Raw genomic sequence first — 21,992 nt, 5'->3', positions numbered from 1 at the left:
AACAAAGTGATAGAGGTAGGTACAGTTACAATATTTAAGAGTTGTTTAGACAGATAGGAAGGGCTTAAAGGAATATGGGCCAAATGCAAGTAGAATTTGCCTAGGAAGACATCTTGATTGGCAATGGATGACTTGGACTGAAGGGTCTGTTTCTGTGTAATTCAGCTATCTGGCTCCATAACACCAAACTTACTCATCTGCAACATTACTAACCACATTAAGTACATTGTCATCCAAATTATTAATATATAGGTCAAACAACAGAGGGTTTGCATCTACCTCATGGCACACCACTGGTCACAAGCCTCCAATCTGAAAAACAGCCTTCCACTACCACCCTCTGACTCCTTCATGTCCATTTTAAATCCAATTGACTAGCACACCCCTGAATCCCATGGGAACTCACCTTCCAGATCAGTCTAGCAATCGAAACCTTGTCAAAGGCCTTGATAAAATCCATGTAGACAATGTCAAATGCTATGGCATTATCAATTGACTTGGTCATCTCTTAAAAAACTCACACAAATCCATGAAACATGACTTCCCAAGCAAAATCCATGGTATCTATTCCTAACGAATCCTTTCATAACCAAATCCTGGTAGACTCTTAGAATCCCCTCCAGCAAATTTCCCTACTATTGGTCTGTTATTCCTTGGCTTGTGTTTGCAGCCCCAACAAATAGGTATATTAGCCTCTATCTGGTTTTCTTGTACCTCATGTGACTGAAGATGATGCATAAATCATTGCCAGGGCCTCAACAATTTCTCCCAGCATGCCCCACAATATCCTGAGGACTTATTCACTTAAATATACTTTAAGACTCTTGCATCTCATCTTCTATCACATGGATATGCATCTTCTGATATGTTTAAGTCATCTTCCATTTCTTTGTTCCCCATATTTATTTCCCAAGGCTCACTCTCTTATTTTCACTTGAACCGTAATATTTAATATTCTAAAAAAAACTCTTGCTGTCTTTTTATATTCCTGCCAGTTTGCCATCATTGCTTATTTTCTCTCTCTCTTTTTATGACCTTTTTGGATTCTTAGGTTATCCCAGTCATCAGATTTACTGTTAACATTTTCCATCTAATAGGTTTTCTCTTTCAACTTAATATTCTCCTTAACTTTCATGCCTCTGTATGTTCATCCCTCTTTCCAATCTTTTCTTCTTGATTGGGATATATTGTTGCTGAGTGTCTTGAATTGCCTCCTTAAATGTCTACCACTGCTTTCCTACCAAACTCTGCTGTCCATTTAGACAAGACTCCACTCATGAATCACTATCTCACAATACTCATCAACAGTCTCTATTACTTCACCTTGGTACATGTGTCAATAAACTTGAATGCCTTTGTAATTTCATTTATTTAAGTTAAACACTTCTTTCTCAAACGGAATACAAAATTGCACCTTGTTACAATTACTTCTTTGGGGATGCTCTACTCTGAGGGCATCAATTAAACCTGCCTCATTACCCATTATCAGATCCAAGACAGTTTATTCCCTGGTGAGCTCCATAACATATTGCTTTAGGAAATGATCCCAAATCCACTCTGTAAATTTGTTTTTACAGCTATCCTGTTCAACTTCATTATCCTCATCTACACAAAGATTAAAATCACCCAATTTTATTTTTTACAGGCTCCCCATAATTGTTTTTATATATATATATATATATATATATATATATATATATACTCATTCCTAGCTGCCATCTTCAACTTGATTAATCCCATCTATGTGAAAATTAGTTTCCCATAATTATTGCATTGTTCTGTTTGCATTCTCTCATTAATTGTTGATTTATACTCCTCCCAACAATGTAATTTCTGTTAGGAGTCTATCTATTACTCCCACCAGTGTCTTTTTTTTCCTTGTTATTTTTTAACCTCCTCCAAATTGGAATCAACAGCTTCTGAACCTACATCATCTTTCATAACTATACTTAGTATCCCTCAATATTCTGATCGTAGTTTTAATTCTTTTGAAACCATGTTAATACAATGGCTATCAGTTTATTTCTATTAGTTCATTTATCTCATTATTGTTTTAAGTCTGAAGTTATGAAGTCTTTTGGCTAATGTTTTTGCTATTTTTAATCATTTTACTTTTTTTCTCTTTTGTCCTACTAGTCGCTTGCCTTTGACTTCCCTGCTTTCCTTTTTTTAAAAAAATACAATCCCTTGTTCTCTTTCACATCTATTCATATTTCTCACTCCCTTGTCATCCTGTTTAAGTTCCCATGGAGAAGCAGTGGTGAAGAAGAGAATAATACATTTTATCAAAGACCTGGAGATACAAAATACTGAAGTTAGAGACACATGGTGTTGTTGAAGATGGTAGCTAATGTGGTTTTGTGACATAGCCAGTACAAAATAAGAGTAAAAAGACTGAGCTGGGGAATTTTAAGCAATACAGTATGGTTGGATTGGTCACAGAGATCAAAAACCATGGAAGAAGATCTTTTGGACCATGCTGATCAAACACCATCAGCACTAATGCTGCACTAATTTCATTTTATTTACCCTAAATACCTCTATCCAATTTGTCATTTCCAAACAGAGACTGAAGTCTCTAAAATTCTTCAGCTTGTTGATGACTATCCCATCAACTTCCTGAAGGTCAGAATTCACACTTGACATCAAATATACTCCATCAGCCACCTTCTGCTCTTGCACATGACCCAATACCAATCAGAGGACTGACTTTGGTAGCCACCTTTCTCCCAGTTAATGGGAAAAATTCAGTGGCATTTCCAATCACTATTGCTCCGTCGATGTTCCTGATCCCGCTCTGTGCAGCTGAATTGATTGTTTGCCATGGTCCAGCTCTAGCTGCAATCCATTGTCACGTACATCCAAAGGAAAAAAATTCTGTTCGTAAGTAAAGTGGATGTAAGTTTTAATATCAGTGATAAGCATCACATCTCATTTTTGTAGACTTCTGATGGATGAAATGCACAGTCTTTCACCAGTGCAATTGTTCATGCAGGCAACAATTCATACTAAAACAATTCACAGCTCTATTGAGCCATATTTTGTCAATCACAGAAAAATTTTCTTCAAGGAAAGTACTTGTATAGTAATAGGAAAATGAGGGAAATCAGAGAAAGGATAAAATGGAACCTGGAATTATAAACACAAAATAGAAACAGGCACAGAGCATTCAGCCCTTCATGCCTGCTCCATTGTACAATAACTGATCATCTACCTCAGTACCATATTCCCACTCTCACCCCAATCATTTGTACAGAAGTGTATACAACAATACCTTAAATTAGCTCCATCCACTTTTTGTGGCAGAGAATGTCAGAGACTCGTCACCTGAAGAATTAAGAAATTTTTCCCTCACAAAATTATAATTTCCTTGCTCCAAATCCTAATACTGCGATCTTCACATTGTAGACCCTCAGACAGGGAAATCACCCAGTCTGCTAACCCCTGTCTAAAATTTGTATGTTTCTATTAGATTCTTTTTCATTTTTCTAAAGTCAAATGAATACAGATTTGGACATACAACAGTCTTGCCATTCCAAGAATCAATGTAGTGAACATTTGTTATAATCTTCTTCTTTCTTTGGCTTGGCTTCGCGGACGAAGATTTATGGAGGGGGTAAAAGTCCACGTCAGCTGCAGGCTCGATTGTGGCTGACAAGTCCGATGCGGGACAGGCAGACACGGTTGCAGCGGTTGCAGGGGAAAATTGGTTGGTTGGGGTTGGGTGTTAGGTTTTTCCTCCTTTGTCTTTTGTCAGTGAGGTGGGCTCTGCGGTCTTCTTTGCTGCCCGCCGAACTGTGAGGCACCAAGATGCATGGTTTGCGGCAATATCAGCCCACTGGCGGTGGTCAATGTGGCAGGCACCAAGAGATTTCTTTAGGCAGTCCTTGTACCTCTTCTTTGGTGCACCTCTGTCACGGTGGCCAGTGGAGAGCTCGCCATATAACACGATCTTGGGAAGGCGATGGTCCTCCATTCTGGAGATGTGACCCACCCAGCGCAGCTGGATCTTCAACAGCGTGGACTCGATGCTGTTGGCCTCTGCCATCTCGAGTATTTCGATGTTAGGGATGAAGTCGCTCCAATGAATTTTGAGGATGGAGCGGAGACAACGCTGGTGGAAGCGTTCTAGGAGCCGTAGATGATGCCGGTAGAGGACCCATGATTCAGAGCCGAACAGGAGTGTGGGTATGACAACAGCTCTGTATACGCTAATCTTTGTGATGTTTTTCAGTTGGTCGATTTTCCAGACTCTTTTGTGTAGTCTTCCAAAGGCGCTATTTGCCTTGGAGAGTCTGTTGTCTATCTCGTAAACTGGTTGACCGTTTTGAGTTTTGTGTGCCCGATGGAGATGTGGGGGGGCTGGTAGTCATGGTGGGGAGCTGGCTGATGGAGGACCTCCGTTTTCTTCAGGCTGACTTCCAGGCCAAACATTTTGGCAGTTTCCGCAAAACAGGACGTCAAGCGCTGAAGAGCTGGCTCTGAATGGGCAACTAAAGCGGCATCGTCTGCAGAGAGTATGCTTTACAACCGTTTGCCTTATTGTTTGCTTGATGCCCCTGTGTTTGTATCCCCACTTTGCCTATACCTGCTATACACTTCTCTCTTCTTCTGAACTAGAGATTTTAATATCCATCAAAATCCCCAGTGCCTGACACTGCAGGTCAGAGTACTAAAAGAATGAGTCATGAGAATCACAAAGAAATCCCATTTATTTGCACATTGTTTTTTTTTTGTCCATCGATTAGTTTTCAATCCATAACAGACTATTAATTTGAATTTCATGTGCTGCTATTAATATCCTACCCAAAGGCCTTCTTAAAATCCATATTTTATTCTACCTGTTCACTATTATCTACTCTGCTAGTTACATCCTCAGTAGACTTATTAGGCACGATTTCATTTTTAAACTTTGATTTTGTCTAATCCTATTGGTGCTTCCTAAATGTCCTGTTATCACATCCTGCATAATAGTGGCGGGCAACCTTTTACCATATGTGGGCAGAATGGTGTGTCACTGGTTAAACAGCAGGCCATACTGATGGTACCAATAACTTAAAAAACAGTAATTTCAATGATTTCTTGCCTGGGGTCTTTTGGCTGATGACATAACCAGGGGAAGGCATCTTTAAATTCAAGATGGCAGCACACCACAATAGAAGGTAAAAAAAAATATACTGCTGTGTTTCTTCTGCATAACATAGGTTTTTAAACTTGCTTTACCTCAGCAATCGATCCCCTGTGAGGTCAGGGTTAAGCCAGGGTGCATCAGGGCAGTTTATTTTCAATGTTTTCCCCTCCTCCCCCTGCTTACTTGCGGCTTGGCTTTTCCCGCTTCCTATTGCACTTACTCCATCTTGAAACATGCCCACTCGTGCTGAAGGAAGTACAAAATCCCCGGCACGGTGTACAATTTGTCTAAAAGAATTAACAACTTAAGTTAAAGCAAAAGGCATCCACGCTGTAATAAAATATTCCAGAAGTCTGTGAGAATCTATCAGTGAATTGTGCAGTTTGAAATTGAGCCAGGTTGGCGTGGTTTTCCAGGTGATTTTCTCCAGCGCTGCTGAAGCTGGGCTCGGACAGCCCACATTGCCACTTGCCAAAGCTGTGGCAGCTGCCTGCCCGTCCATTCTACTGTTTATACCCTTGCAAAATAGTAGGAGCCCTGTTGCTTGGCTGTGGTGCACATGCGCACTGACAGGTGATAACGCAGGAAAAGACTTTTGCATTGGGTTGCGGGCCGGATAAATTTGGATCGTGGGCTGGATTCTGCCTGTGGGCCATAGGTTGCCCACCCCGCTTTATAATATTTGCCAGGTTTTTTTCTTACTACCAACGTTAGATTAATTGATCAATGTTTGTTTTATTCCTTCCCACCCCCCCCCCCACACACAAATAAAGTAGTTATGTTTGCCACCCATCAATCTGTAAGAATGGTCCTATAATTGATTGAATTTTGAAAGATGCCAAACAAATCTTTCTCTATTCCCTTGACTCATTCTTTTAGCACTCGACCTGCATCTTGTCAGGCATTTGAGATTTATTGGCTCTCAGTCCCTTTAATTTCTTCATCATCTTGATTAGCCAGGGCATCAAAGATGATGGGGAGAAGGCCAGGTAGTGGGGCTGAATGAGAAAATGGATCAGCACATGATTGAATGGCAGGGCAGACTGAAAAGCCTATTTCTGCTCCAATGTCTTATTGTCTTGTGTTTTTACTTACAAAGTGTTTATCCTTTTCATTAGGCTCATGGTTCCTTGGCATATCTGTAAGGTTATTTGTATATTTCTCTTTAAATACATAACCAAAGTAATTACTTGATTCTTCTGCCATTCTTTTGCCCCCCATGATAAATTATCCCATTTCTGACCATAAGGGATCGACATTTGTCTTCTTTTCCTTTTATATACTTGTCGAAGCAACAGGATATAATCTACTGAAACTCCACAGTTTAACATTCAGAACCATATCACCTGCCATAGAATATCCACATGTTATATTTTTTTTTTAAATTTAAAACACTCCAGAGTGGAATGAGAAAAAAAAAATTAGTTCCCACATTTGCTGCTTTGGTTGAGTTTATAAAACACACAGTGACTAATTGTCAACATACATCTCGAAATGATATACACTTAAATTACATAGTCAACAACCAACAAAAATCTGCATGTATGAAAGAAATCAAAAGATTGTGTTTTCCTTGATAAAAATGACAGAAAATATGGTTGAAAGAGATAAAGTAAAACAAAATAGAATTAGTATAACCTAATTCTGATGAATAAGGAAGAGTCATGTAAAAACCCCAATTATTATGTTAGGAGTTGTTGTTTTGTATATTTGAAATAGTTCATTTCCAAGATTATAATTTTCAGATTTTGTGTAAATTTGTACCTGGTTTCATTTTAATAGTCCAATAGATTCTGAGTAAATGTGTTTCTATTTGACAATTCAGAATTCAGACAGTGGGAGATTATTGATATGTACTTTAAAATAATACTCAGTAACATTGTATCATAAATCAAAGGACATAAATATGTTTATTGTAATATACTTTTGTTTCAATTACAAATATCTCTCAAAGGAACATTTCATGTACAAATCTTACCTAGCTTTCCATAGTCTTGATTGCTCCTGCCACCATGTCTGTTGATGTTGTTTAATCATTGTATTCTCTTTGTTAACTTTTGCTACTTGTAAAATTTTCTGTATCTATATTTATAATGAAAAAAGTAAGATCTCTCATTGGGAACGGAGTACATGCACAACTTAGAACCTGACTGAATCAAGTCATTATTAAGACTTATAATCACAGAAAACAATAAAATCCTTATAAATGACACAAGATGAAAGGGAAAACAAGATAGTTAAAAAGGTTTTGATCGCAAGTAAGTGCTCCTTTCATCTGTGTATGGATGCAAGGCAAAAGAAAAACCAATACTCTAGAATGGCCTAACCAAAACTTCAAGTACTCTTACCTGAGAAATTGATGCAGCTTAATAAAGGAAACATTGTGTCTGGCAAATCTACTTGAATACAAATGAAGCAGTGAGCAGGGAGGGGTACATCAGTGTATGTTATTTATATCAACGTTCAAAAGCCAGTTGATAAAGTCCCTTGAGCCATTATCTAAACCACACATGTCAAACTCTGGCCCGCGATATAATTATATTTGGCCCGCAAGATCATATCAAAAATGTATTAGAGGTGGCCCGCTGACCGCCGCGCCAGTATAGCGCATGCACAGTAACCGCAGTGTCCCAGGGTGAGAGAGAGAGAGAAAAAAATCCTGATCCTTGAAAAGTAGTGGTGGGTGGTTTTATAAACACGCTGTCGTGTCCCCCCACCCACCCCCCCCCCCACCGCAGCGCGGCCTGGCCAGTGTCAGGGGAAGCCAAGGCCGCTTCCCAGCGCCCGGAACCCCAGTGGCACAGCGTTCCTTAGAGCTGCAGATGGAGTCGGGACGCCGGAGGGAAGATCGGGGATCCCCGCCGGGCGATGGGGGCGCTGGCCGCCCTGCGCCTTCCCACCGGACCAGCGGCGGGTGCCCGGAGTACACGTGGAGAGCGAGGCTGGTCGGGCAGGTAGGGTGGAACCCCCCCGCCAATCTCGGGAGTGGCGTGGGCTGGATCGGGATTAGCTGCGCTCACCTGCTCCTCCACCGCTGACCGGGATCCCAGCACATTCCTGAGCGCGGAGACTGCCCTGGAAAGGTCCTGGGACACCGGCACGGAAAGAAAAGGGGGTCCGGGAGAAACTCAGCAGGTCAAGGGGGGTCCGGGAGAAACTCAGCAGGTCAAGGGAGGTCCGGGAGAAACTCAGCAGGTCAAGGGGGGTCCGGGAGAAACTCAGCAGTCAAAGGGGGATCCGGGAGAAACTCAGCAGGTCAAAGGGGGATCCGGGAGAAACTCAGCAGGTCAAAGGGGGGTCCGAAACTCAGCAGGTCAAGGGGAGGGGTCCGGGAGAAATTCAGAAGGTCAAGGGGAGGGGGTCCGGGAGAAACTCAGCAGGTCAAGGGGGGTCTGGGAGAAACTCAGCAGGTCAATGGAGGTCCGGGAGAAACTCAGCAGGTCAAGGGGGGTCCGGGACAAACTCAGCAGGTCAAGGGGGGTCCGGGACAAACTCAGCAGGTCAAGGGGGGTCCGGGAGAAACTCAGCAGGTCAAGGGAGGTCCGGGAGAAACTCAGCAGGTCAAGGGGGGTCCGGGAGAAACTCAGCAGTCAAAGGGGGATCCGGGAGAAACTCAGCAGGTCAAAGGGGGATCCGGGAGAAACTCAGCAGGTCAAAGGGGGGTCCGAAACTCAGCAGGTCAAGGGGAGGGGTCCGGGAGAAATTCAGAAGGTCAAGGGGAGGGGGTCCGGGAGAAACTCAGCAGCTCAAGGGGGGTCTGGGAGAAACTCAGCAGGTCAATGGAGGTCTGGGAGAAACTCAGCAGGTCAAGGGGGGTCCGGGAGAAACTCAGCAGGTCAAGGGAGGTCCGGGAGAAACTCAGCAGGTCAAGGGGGGTCCGGGAGAAACTCAGCAGTCAAAGGGGGATCCGGGAGAAACTCAGCAGGTCAAAGGGGGATCCGGGAGAAACTCAGCAGGTCAAAGGGGGGTCCGAAACTCAGCAGGTCAAGGGGAGGGGTCCGGGAGAAGTTCAGAAGGTCAAGGGGAGGGGGTCCGGGAGAAACTCAGCAGGTCAAGGGGGGTCTGGGAGAAACTCAGCAGGTCAATGGATGTCCGGGAGAAACTCAGCAGGTCAAGGGGGGTCCGGGAGAAACTCAGCAGGTCAAGGGGGGTCCGGCAGAAACTCAGGGGGGGGCCTGACCTCGCCAGGACCATTGCCCACTCCCCCTCCCTGCTGCAGGCCGACCCACGACTCACGGTGACAGGGCCGCTGATCCGCCAAGATGCCGCCCTGCAGCGAGAGCCGATGTCCCCGCACTTTCGTTGTCCAACCCGATCGCCCGCAAACCCCGCCCTCCCGCACACAGGCCTGAGTAAGTATTATGAACTTTAATCTCAGGATAAAACGATCTTCCAATAGTTTCATGTCACAGTGATAAATATATTCCTGGTTAAAAATGGTCCTGCTCCTGGATACAAGCTCATTAGGCATAAAACTTGAAAAGTGTGTAAATCAAAGGATATCTGTACCAATGGAAAAAGGGCATGCTAGAGTTCATGCCCACAATCAGTCACCCATTTGATTGTTTCAGGAATCATGTACTTCTCCCACATTCTCAATAGCCCTCAGATTTTACTATTCGACAGCACACTAGCAACATTTGACAAATCCTCTATAGAGAAATATTATTTATTGAATATTTTATTTCTCATTTGTTAATGCTTCTGGAAAGAATTTATCCAAAACTATTATTAAACATTTATTTTAATAAGAAAAAGTTTAACATTACATATGTTGAAAGAAGAGAAAACATGCAGATATTGTTGAAAATTTTCAATAAATATTTAGTTCGGCCCTCGACTTAGTCCAAGTTTTTACTTTTGGCCCTCCGTGAATTTGAGTTTGACACCCCTGATCTAAATTGAATCTTATTTAATTGAAGACAAATTATTGGCTTTCCTTAAAGTGCTGCACCTGTTTAGCCATAGGGAATGGGGAGAGGGAATAAAGGGTGAGTGATATAATACCTTAGCCTCTTTTTATAGTTCCCTCAATCTCTTCCCCCTTCTGACCCAGTCTCATACCACTATCTCCTCTCCCTAGTTTTGTCTGCTTCTCCCAACCTGCTTTCCCTTTCATGCATTCTTTTTCTTTCCCAAAACAAGAAAACCTGTAAATATTAAGATATTCTGCAAAACACAAAAGGACTGGAGAAACAAAGCAGATCATGCCGTATCTACAAGTAGCAATACAGAAAAATGCTGGAGAACAACTCCACATTCCTGACCAATAGCTCAGGCCTCTGCATCAGAGAGACTGGACACAGACTGGGAAATCACTTAGCTGATCATCTTTGCTCTGTCCGCATTAGTGACAGATCTCCCAGGGTCAACCATTTCAATTCTGCACCCCGTACATAACCACACATACCCACTCCACACACACACACCTCACAAAGCAATTATTACCAGAAAGACAATGAAAGAAATGCCCAACATTGCAATCACTTATCCACCATAATTGCAATAATCACAAATTGCCTAAAGTAGTTTGATTCAAAACTAAAGAGAAATGTTTGTAAACTTACCACACCCAGAATGAATATTCAAAAAAAATGGCTACCACCTCATTTTCGATCTGCAGAGAGTTTTTCCTCACCAAACCCAAGGGTCCAGGAATAATAAGCAATTAGAAATTTGTGGTCCAGTTTCATTGTGCATATAAATAACAGCAGGTTGCATCAACATTTGCTACATGTCAAGTGTGTGAGATACCATCAGTTCTACAAATAAATCTCGTGAGGTGGCACTGCTGACCGTTCTTTATATTTGATTTTTGCATCTACAAGTTAGCAGCTAATGGAATTTCTACAATTTGCTTTGGTAAGTGAAGCTCCAAAAGCACTCAAGTAGTTTAATGTCAATAGGACTTGGTGCAGACGATGCACCTGCCCTTTTCTTTCCTGGTCCTTAGTTTTCTTTTTCTTTTAAGCTTCTTTCTTTTTTTAGTGTTTTCTTTGAATGGCATTGCCATTGTGAGTTTTTTTTTCATTACACATCTTGATTGGGGTCGTGTGCCATATGATGAATGGGATCGAGAGAAGTTTTTGGAATGTATTTACTATGGTGGGAGGGGGGGTGTTTGGGAGAAATACGGACTTTGGGTATGCATATGTATATGAATGGCTTTGTTTAATTGATTTTGTAAGTCTGTGAAAACTAAAATAAAATATTTTTAAAAATAGTTTAATATCATGTAGGATCAACTAGTTCAAGTGACAGGCATCTCGTCAAGAGGGCAGAGGTTTGTGGTAAGAGGTACAATGCTTAAGAAAATACATTCCCCTGGAGAATGGAATGCACTGCCTGAAGAGGTAAAGGAAGCAGATATTCTCATAACAGGTAAATAGGATTAGTGTAGATAGGTACAATAGGGAATATATTCATGGTAGACTGAAAAACTTTCCTATTTATATACTGTACAACTCAAAACTGTGACATTGTGGCGGTGTGAGCAGTGTAAGAAGCACAGCCACCACGTTGAGGGTTAACGACTGTTTTATTTGAATCTGGCGTGTGCCCCTTTAAGAGCAGCGTTGGTTCAGTCACCACATGCGTGATGATGTCACCACGCTGCCTGGGGCGCATGCCACATGGGAGGTTTGACTGAGGAAGAAAGCCCCGACAGCGCCATCTTCCCAGGGCTGTGCCGCCACGAGGCGTTACAAGCAGGGCTGGTTCGCCCTGAGCGAGTGCGTCGCCATAACATCATACTTGCTTCCAACAAATGTTGCCCTACAACACCCTCTTTGCACTAAACAACTGCATTAACTACCATCATTATACAAAGACAGTGCAAAACAAAGTTATTTTATCTAAGTTGTTATTTAAAACTTCAAAACTACTTTGAGTCATTAAAGTGTCAATAAATCATACTCAGGAAGTCACAGGCCAAAGAAAACATTAATCAAGTTTTAGCATTTGATAAATAGGCACAGGTCATTAGATGCACAAGTATTGTTAAAGGTAAATTGTAAGTGGAAGGTTCCATTAATCCCAGCATTGCTTGTGGCACTATACCCAGATGAACAAACTAGCTTTGCAAACTTAAAAGATGCAGATAATGTTGATGATACATACCATCAGACTCCTCAACAACAAACTCAATCAGGGACTAATTTAAGGACTCTTGCGCACTTTATTGATTTTCTTTGCTCTCCCTGTATTGCACAGTTTGTTTGCATTCATTATCGGTTTACAGTTATTTTGATTGTTTGCATGTTTACACTGTGTGCAGTTAACGTTTGCACTACCAACTAGTAATAATTCTGCCGCACCCACCCAAAAAAGAAATCTCATGAGTTGTACATGATGTCATGCATGTACTCTGACAATAAATCTTAAATCTGAAATTTTTCAATTTAAATGACATGAGAAAGATAGCATCAAGGTGGATACTTTGTCCAGATAATTTATATACTATAATTATATACCAGTATTTATAAATTTCAAAGAATCAAGAGCAAAATAGTGCTTAAGATACCATTATTTAACCATAGAGCCAAGCAAGTCAATATTGGGTGTTTAATATACCTGGTTAAAAGGTATTTTAAATTTACAAACAAATGCATTAAGAACAGGAGTATAGGCCAGTGAACCTCTTGTTACTCATGTGATTGTATCCACATTCCTATCTCTCTAACACATCTCAGGGACAGGCCATTTAATACTGGAATGGAATGATTAATCTTCGGAATTATCTACTCCAGAAGTCTATGAAGAGACAAACTTTGACATTATTCAAAAACAATCTTAATCCATTTCTGAATATAAATGAAATCAAAGAATCTGAGGATAGCGCTGGAAAATACAGTAGAGTTTTAAAGCATAAAATTGGGTCCTTCAGTCCAACTTGTCCGTGTTAACCAGTTGTCTACCTGAGCAGGATGCGCTGGATGGGTCAAGTCTCCAGAATGGAGGACCATCGCCTTCCCAAGATCGTGTTCTATGGCGAGCTCTCCACTGGCCACCGTGACAGAGGTGCACCAAAGAAAAGGTACAAGGACTGCCTAAAGAAATCTCTTGGTGCCTGCCCCATTGACCACCGCCAGTGGGCTGATCTCGCCTCAAACCGTGCATCTTGGCGCCTCACAGTTTGGCGGGCAGCAACCTCCTTTGAAGAAGACCGCAGAGCCCACCTCACTGACAAAAGGCAAAGGAGGAAAAACCCAACACCCAACCCCAACCAACCAATTTTCCCCTGCAACCGCTGCAACCGTGTCTGCCTGTCCCGCATCGGACTTGTCAGCCACAAACGAGCCTGCAGCTGACGTGGACTTTTTACCCCCTCCATAAATCTTTGTCCGCGAAGCCAAGCCAAAGAAGACCTGAGCAGGTCCTATTTGCCTGCAATCAGTCTATATTCCTCTAAATCTTTTTTATGTACACATCTAAATGTCTTAAAATTTACAATAGTACCTGCCTTTACTACTTTTTCTGGCAGCTTGTCCCATATACCACCATCCTCTGTGTGAAAAAGATGCCACTCAGGTCTCTTTAAAGCAACTCAAAGACTAAACGGCCTACTCAATTTTCTCTTTCTTGTGTTCTAATAGCTCTACCAGTGACTGTCATATCGTGACAGTCATATAATTAAATTTTCACAACCAGTAGTATGTAGGTGCATTATGCTGGTGGTAGATAATACCAATTGATCAAGCCAGGAATTTCATTTATTTATTCAAGAAAATCACACCATCAATAGTTTAATGATCAGGTGGAACTCTCCACCTGGTTGGCTATACTCTTCCAATGTCATATCCCAAAAGGGTTTTCACTCCATGGTCTTGGGAATTAGTCTGTCAGAATGATATATATTTATGCCCACTATTTTGGCAGCTATCAGAATTTATTTTGTTCATAACATCAATGGTATCAGCATTATTTAATGGATTGAATGTACAGTTAGAATGAAGTAGAAAAAATGAACCTTTTAGTCAAAGAAAAGCAAAATTCCAATTGTTATTTAATGTGACAGTTCATCGTAATTTAGATGCATCAACCACAGATTTCGGCAGCATATTGAAAATACACACCTTTAACCCATATAAAGAACTATTTTGATTATCACACAATTGGGTTTTATATTTCTTTGATGATCAAAAGATGCTGCCAAATATGATGAAGTCTCTCTGAATTGGCCTATCAAAGAGGGAAACTTTCAATGCATCAGAGAAATATAATGAGTTATTGACAGCTTTTAAATCTTGGAGCAACTTACTATCAGAAAACTGAATCAAAAGTGATTTAGCCTAACAGATTAAGGAATTGTGCAGAATAGCCTCATCAACACATCTAGCTTCTATTTATTCAACATGCTTACCACAAAGAAATATTTTCATTAAGTAAGGAGAAAAGAGGCACCTCCAAACCGTGACAAAAATGTACCTCAACAATCAGGAAGAACAACAAAGAGGTGCAGTTTTACTAACAGCAAAGCAAGAATGCAATATCAGTTTCTAAGTATTCAAAGATACCTTCTCACCAAAATATGCTTACAAATTGTTGCATAATTGTACAGTAGTGCAGCTACTAATTTACACAAAACAAGGTCTTGCAATCATGGCAAGAGAAATTATCTATTTTTAAGTTAACTTTAAACATTATTCTGGAAACCAGGAGAACATCCTTGCACATCTTTGAAAGGCATCACAAGATCTTTTACTTACATGTGAGAGGGCAGATAGATCACTGTTTAATATCTAATTCGTCAAATCTATTGTCATCCGATTATACAAGTAAAATCTGACGAAACAGTGTTTTCCAGTTCTCAGTGCAAATCATGCAGAGACACAGCCAGACATGACATACACACATAAAGACAAATATTTCCAGGATAAGAATTTCAGCCATACATACAAATAAATGATGAGATGAGATGAGATGAGGTGGGATGGGATGGGATGGGTGGATGGATGTTGTTTTGTACATACAAGAGTCCTGGATGGTTAGTGCAAGCAGTTCCTTTGTTTGTTTAGTATTATCACCACCGGTAGGTGGTGAGAATGCTGAAATGACCAAAGATTATTTTAAAGATAATCCATCTATCATTACAATAATTTTTCAGCATCACTTTTAAAACTCTGGACCTCTGGAAAGGGGCATAGATTCCTGAAAGTGTATCAATTGAGCCAAATAAATAAACATTTCATGTTTTGAAAACAAAAAGTATTACAAAGTAAATGCAGCTCAACAAAAAATGTAGATCCCAATTCGGTAGAAATTGAGTGTAGATTGGAGATGAAAACAGTTCTTTAAGCAAAAACCACAATTGTAATCAATATCTCATAAGGGCATAAGAAAATTGGTCAGTAGAATCTAAAGACATAATTAAATATATAAAATGCTTTTCTGTATTTTGGGTAAAAACAGTTGTACTGATATAAAAATTTTTGATCACTGTTTTTAAATGGTGCTGAATTGGAAACCAACTTCAGGACTTCCTGGACAGGATAGGAAATTAAAAATCAAGAGATAAAAGCTTTAAATTATTTACAAAAATGTAATCAAAAGAACAGATACGAAGTCAGTAAGAATTTTTGAGCTCTTCAAAGATTAATACTGAGTGACAAAATAAATTAATCACATCATATAGACACCTCAGAAGAATTGGAAAATGCCAAGGAACATGCGCAAAGTGAAATTTTTTCAGACATATCAATTAAAGAAGGAAGATTGAGATGGGAATAGAGCTATGAAGGGATAGACTCGTAATCTACAGGTAATAACTGGAGTGGTAGAAATATAAGATCATTATTTCATTTGGTGATTTACCAGGGAAATGGAAAAGGTGGACATGACAGTGGAGGCTGCACTGGCTGAGATAAATCAATTCAAAGGATTGGTGTATAATTACATGGCATCAGTGTTTAAGAAGAGAATAAAGCATACCTAGGATATTAGAATCTAGTTAGCTTGATGTTGGATGTAGGAAATATAATTGAATCTTCAGTAAAAGAGGGAATTTTTAAAATCTATAAAAATTTGTAAAATGAATAGCTTGCATGGACTTCAATATTGGAAATCTTGCAAGGTGAGCGTTATTGAATTTTTTTTAAACGCAGTACCTGAGTGAGTAGGATACGAAAATGCACTGAATGTTATTTATCTAGATTAGCCATTCTCAACTTTTTTTTTTAAAGCTATGGCTCCATTAGGACTCTGCTCAAAGTTTATGGGCCCCGTTCCCTGTGAAGTTGACAAGTTTAGTTGGTTTCTTCCATACTTCTCTCCTACCGACTACATAAAAATTTAAAAAAGTTATAATTTCAGTGTGCCTGAACACCCCCCCCCCCCCCCGCCCCCGTTGAGAATGGCTGATTTAGATGTCAAAAAAATAAGATGGAATATTGGGAGTAGAAATGAAGATGATCAACTATTCAAAGTAGAAGGTGGGTACCAGTGTTCTGCAAGGATCAGTGCAAATGAAGATCAACTATTCAAAGTAGAAGGTGGGTACCAGTGTTCTGCAAGGATCAGTGCTATTCCTGTTATTGTAATAATGCTTCAAAATAGGAAATTAATTAAAAAGCCTAAATTTGTAGATAACAACAATTAATAACCAAAATGAAAAAGCATTGTAACAAATTGCATGACAATGTGAATAAACTTGCAGAACAGGCAAATATAGCATATTGATACAATTCTATACAAAAGGGGTTCCAGAAAAGAAAATATGAAAAGGCAGAAAAATACAAACCCATGAATTTAATATTACTAGCCAGAGAATAATGAATAATCACAGAATGATCAAACATAGTTCATTAAGAATGTATACTTGGAAGTTACAAAGCGATTTGAGTAGTTTGAGTATATAATTGTGAGTTAGCTGACTATGCAAACTCAGAGTTGTACTGGCTGTGTAAAGTGGTCTTGGAAGACACATCAATTCCTATTGGTTCATTGGTTCCTATTGGTTAAATGAACTTAAGTCTTCTTACATGCTTTTTGCTGTTTTCCATGCTCTACAGATCAAAAATAATAATTTAAGTTAAATAGAAACCCATTGTATTCCAATCCATTTTTGCATAATCCACTGCACTCAGTGTGGCCTCCTTAACATAAGTGAGACTACACACAGATTGGGAAAAAACTTTGTCAAGCACTTTGTTCAGCGCAAGCTGGAACTCCCAGTGTAAAACATTATAATTTCCTTCACCATTCCCATTCCCAGATGTGTCTGTCCTAATCCTGATCCATTTTCAGGGTGAAACAAGATGAAAACTTAGGGATCAACACATTATATTCCTCCTGGGTAGCCTAGAACCAAACAGCATGAACATGGGGTTTTCCAAATTAATTTAACCCCATCCTGATCCAATTCTACTGTTTACATCTGTCCTGCATGTCCTCACTTTTCTCTCAAATCCTTTCTGCCTCTCTCCCAAAGTGGTCGTCACCTTCCCTATCGGTCTCCACCTCTCACACCTTCATTTGTTCCATATCCTTTCTCCTCTTGGACTCTCCCCCACTCCAAACCTTCATATGCATGTTATCTTCCCTTCCCACTTTAATGTCCACTAGAGTCCCAACCTGAAACGTTGACTAACTCATTTCTCTCCAGGAATCCTGTCCGACTTGCAAAGTCCCTCTGTTTGCTCAAGATTTTCAACATCTACAGGCTCTTGTGTTTCTCTGGAAATTTACATTGTGATATTTAAGTAACCTCAGTTTGCTTGTCCTACTCTTACTCAGTGATGAACGAGTACTGACTGAATTATCCAGTTATTCAAGAATAGTTTGGCTGCTCTTAGCTCAGTATACCTCTGGCAGTACAAATAGACAGGTGAAAGTCTATTTTGTATTTTATATCTCCCTCCTCCCATAATCCTCAGAAAGCAATATGATTAACTGATTATTAAGGGGTGACCCTATTGAGTTTTGCAAAACCATGAGGGGCATGGTTAAAGTGAATGCTCAGTCTTTTTTTAAATCCCAGCTAGAAATTCCAGAAGAGAGGGCATAGGTTTAAAGTGAGAGGGGAGAAATTTAAGAGGGGCCTGAAGGACATTTTTTTTTCCATTAAAAGGGGGGTCCATATCTGAAATGAGTTGCCAGAGATACAGGTACCACATTTAAAAGACATTTGAACAGGTACATGGATAGGGTCAGACTAGAAGGATATGGACCAAATGGAACTATTTGAATGGGCAGGTGAATGGGACTAGCCCAAAATACCAACTTAGTTGATATGGATGAGCTGGAATGGATGTTCCAAAGTAATACAAGGCTCAAGGAATAAAGGAGGAAGAAAAGAGCAAACAAAAAGTTTGCAACATCAGCCTATGGGAAAATGCTGGAATCTGTTTATGAATGGTATGGTGACAAGACACATAGAAATTCATCACAAGACTAGGCAGAGTTATCCTGGTTTTATAACTTGAAAATAGTGTTTGATACATTTATTACATTTCATTGAACATGCAACTAGTATAGAGAGGAATCAGTGGTCGTAGCAAATTTTGATTTCTAAAGGGCATGCAATAAAGTGTCACATTAAAGATTACTATGCAGGATCTGGTAGGGGAATGAATGAAATTTAAACAAAGGATTTATTAGAAAGCACTTGGAATAATGGGTCTTTATCAGAATGGAATGCTCCAACAACAGAGATGTTTCACAGATCACTTCAAGGTCTCAGCTACATAATATACTGTATATCAATGACTTGGAAAGGGAATAGAGTAACATATCTAAGTTTGCCACTGAGAAAAGATAGATGGAAAATTAAGATGTGATTAAAAAAAACCAAATAATCTTACAAAAGATACAAACATTTTAGGTGAAGGGTAACAACAGTATTGCCAAGCCAGAGTGGATTTTATTTCATTGGTCTAGCAACCAAATTTGTAATAAATCACAAAATCCATGATATGTTTTTTTTTAAGTTTAGTATGTCAGATAACCATAGAGAAACAAGCTATTTAATATCTAATAAAGTACAAAGGAAAAATGATTAATTAATAATCTGATAGAAGGACCCTCCCTCTCACCCCCCCCCCCCACCCCACCCCAGTGTTCCGCACTTGCAGGGATTTTGTATAGTGAACATGCAAATTTTCCAGTTGCCTGAGACTCCAGTTGCCCAAGTAATACACCTGCATTCAGTTTGAAAGACACAAGACAAGGCAAAATGTAAAGTAATTTGGGGAGAAAAAAAATCATTGTAGCCCTTAGTTATGTAAATAATTAATTGATGTCACTTTAAATCAGCTAATTTCCATAACTTACAAAATTTAAATTCGAACCTTGGTCACTGGCACTGTAACAGCATTGCTATGATAACCATGCCGCTGTTGTAATTAATATCCCCTCCCCCAAGTTTACACATAATAATATACTCTCTTCCAGGGAAGGTGGGGCCTTTTTACGGCAGGACAGTTTGCATCTGAACTGGAAGGGGACTAATATCCTTGCGGGAAAGTTTTTTAGTGCTGCTCCAGTGGGTTTAAACTAGATTTACAGGGGGAGGGGAACCAGAATGCCAGAGCAAATAGAGGAGTGGAGGAGGAAAATGATGTTAAAATTGCAAGCAACATTAGAAGTCAACGGGTTGAATGTGGTGGAAATGCTATCAGGTGCATCAATTTCAATGCAAGGAGTATAGTAGGAAAGGCAGACAAACTTAGAGCGTGGATTGGCACATTGTGGCCATTAGTGAAACTTGGTTGCAGGAGGGGCAGGACTGGCAGCTCAACATGCAATAGAACGGGGATGGGGTGGGGCAGGAATGAAAGGGGGAGGTGTGGCATTGCTCAACCGGGAAAATATCACAGCAGTGCTCAGGCAGGACAGACCAGAGGGCTCGTCTACTGAGGTTATATGGGTGGAGCTGAGGAACAGGAAAGGTATGACCACACTCATGGGATTGTATTATAGACCAGCCAATAGTCAGGAAGAATTGGAGGTGTAAATCTGTGGGGAGCTGTAGAAATCAGGTTGTAATAGTAGAAGATTTGAACTTTCCACATGTTAAAACTAGGACTGTAAAAGGGCTGGATGGCTTGGAGTTTGTCAAGTGTGTTCAGAAAAGTTTTCTAAATCAATATATAGAGTACCAACTAGAGGGAGTGCAATGTTGGATCTCCTATTAAGGAATGTGACAGAAGTATGTGGAGGTGAAGATTTTGGGTTCAGCAATCATAATGCCATTAGATTCAAATTAATTATGGAGAAGGGTATGTCTGGGCCTCGGGTTGAGATTCTAAATTGGAGAAAGGCCAATTTATCTTTTTTTTGGTAGTGGGGGTTTTGGGGAGGGGGTGGGGGGTGGGAGGGTGTATTAGTTAGTTCTTTTTCTTTCCTTATACAAAATTAACGTGTATTTAATCATTCATCATATATAATGCTTTGATATAGGAAAACTGTATTTCTGCATGTGCTTATTAGAAATAAAATATTCAAAAAAAAAAGCAAAAAGGGACAAAATTGGTCCCCTTGAAGATCAGAGTGGTCAGCTTTGTATGGAGCCAAAAGAGATGGGAGAGGTCAGTGGGACTAGGCAAAAATAAAGTGGTTTGGCACAAACTAGAAGGGTCAGAGAGGCCTGTTTCTGTGCTCTAATGTTCTAGATTTCTAATACACCTGCATATCTGTACCTCCTATGGACACTGCAAGACTGACTGAGTTACTCCAGCATTTCTGTGTTTTTACCCCTTATTTTAGATTTCACATCTAGGGTCACACTTTCTCAGTTTCCAGTCAGTCCAGGCATTAGAATTCTGTGTATTTCAGTGAAATTTCAAGCCTGAAGAGATTACATTCAGTCCCAAGCATTGATCCTTGAAGTTTGCCCCTTATCACATTGTAAATCATTCATTATCCTACACTCTTTACTGTGTTTCTTCTCCGTCAACTAATTCAATCAATTACACCTGATCCCATGCTTCTCAAGTTTCTACAAACACTTCACGTGAGACTTTATGTTCCATGAAATTAGTCAGCAAGATGCAAAAACCAAGTCTGTTTGAAATTAAGATTCTTGCAACTGTTATGCACTTTATTTTTCTTTCACTTACATCCTTGTCTCTTAATCTAGTACTGTGCAAAATTCTCAAGCTAAGGACAAGCTAGCACCCTATTTGCTGAAAGTAAATGTTTGGATATATGCAAGAACGGCCTGAGATAGTCTCCATTGCAGGTAGGTGACTACTCCATAATTTCTTAATAAACTACACAAGAATGTAAACCTAGGTAAAATGGTTAAAAACCACAAAAGATGATAAAACTTTTGAGAATACATTGTTATTAATTTTTTGATCACATTCAAGCTTGGCATGAAAATATTGGTTAATGATCAAATTTGATTTACCTTATGGTCAGTATCAAGACATGCCATTCTTTTGGATTCAGCAAGTGCTTGAAGTTGTTGGTAGTCAATTGGTTTGTACTTCTGATTTCCAAGACCATTCTTTATTCTAATAACCAATTTCTCTAATGGATAATTGATAAGAAGAATAAGATTCAGAATACATTCCTAGATATGCAAGGGAATATCTTGTGTAGAAAAACTAGAAAAATAATAGTATGATATTCAGTCTTGTATTGACTGAGACAAATTATTTATTTGTTGCTTTATTGTTGATAAAAAGTACATAGGTCTGACATGTTTTTGCCATAATATAATCTAATTAAGTTTACAGGAAAATTCTGAATCCATTGTTTTATTTGGTCCAATTGAAATGCAGTATTTTTTTCCACCAAGAGGAAAAAAATTAAACATAATGTTCAAAACTCTCTGTATTTAGACCAAAAATATATAGATTTATATCCTTGACAATTAATTTCTATACATAACTATTTTTATTTCACGATTCTGTAATTT

General features: G+C 39.7%; 1 protein-coding gene across 8 annotated transcripts in view; it reads right to left on the bottom strand.

The window, feature by feature from the left end:
• The window catches only part of LOC138762114 (coiled-coil domain-containing protein 148-like), a 146,711-nt gene that overhangs the window by 116,265 nt on the left and 8,454 nt on the right, over positions 1-21,992 (bottom strand). For 6 of the 8 annotated variants that reach the window (XM_069935474.1, XM_069935469.1, XM_069935471.1 and 3 more), the window contains exons 3-4: positions 21,480-21,601; positions 7,110-7,213 (exon numbers count right to left, since the gene is read on the bottom strand). In XM_069935474.1, coding sequence (XP_069791575.1) covers positions 7,110-7,213; positions 21,480-21,601 — 226 coding nt within the window. The remainder of the gene's footprint in view (positions 1-7,109; positions 7,214-21,479; positions 21,602-21,992) is intronic. The other 2 variants (XM_069935476.1, XM_069935477.1) reach the window with 2 other exon arrangements.

This window comes from Narcine bancroftii, chromosome 4 (genome assembly GCF_036971445.1).
Source record: "Narcine bancroftii isolate sNarBan1 chromosome 4, sNarBan1.hap1, whole genome shotgun sequence".
Lineage (NCBI taxonomy): Eukaryota > Metazoa > Chordata > Chondrichthyes > Torpediniformes > Narcinidae > Narcine > Narcine bancroftii.
Note: the sequence above shows the minus strand (reverse complement) of the source record. Positions and strands in the feature narration are given on the sequence as shown.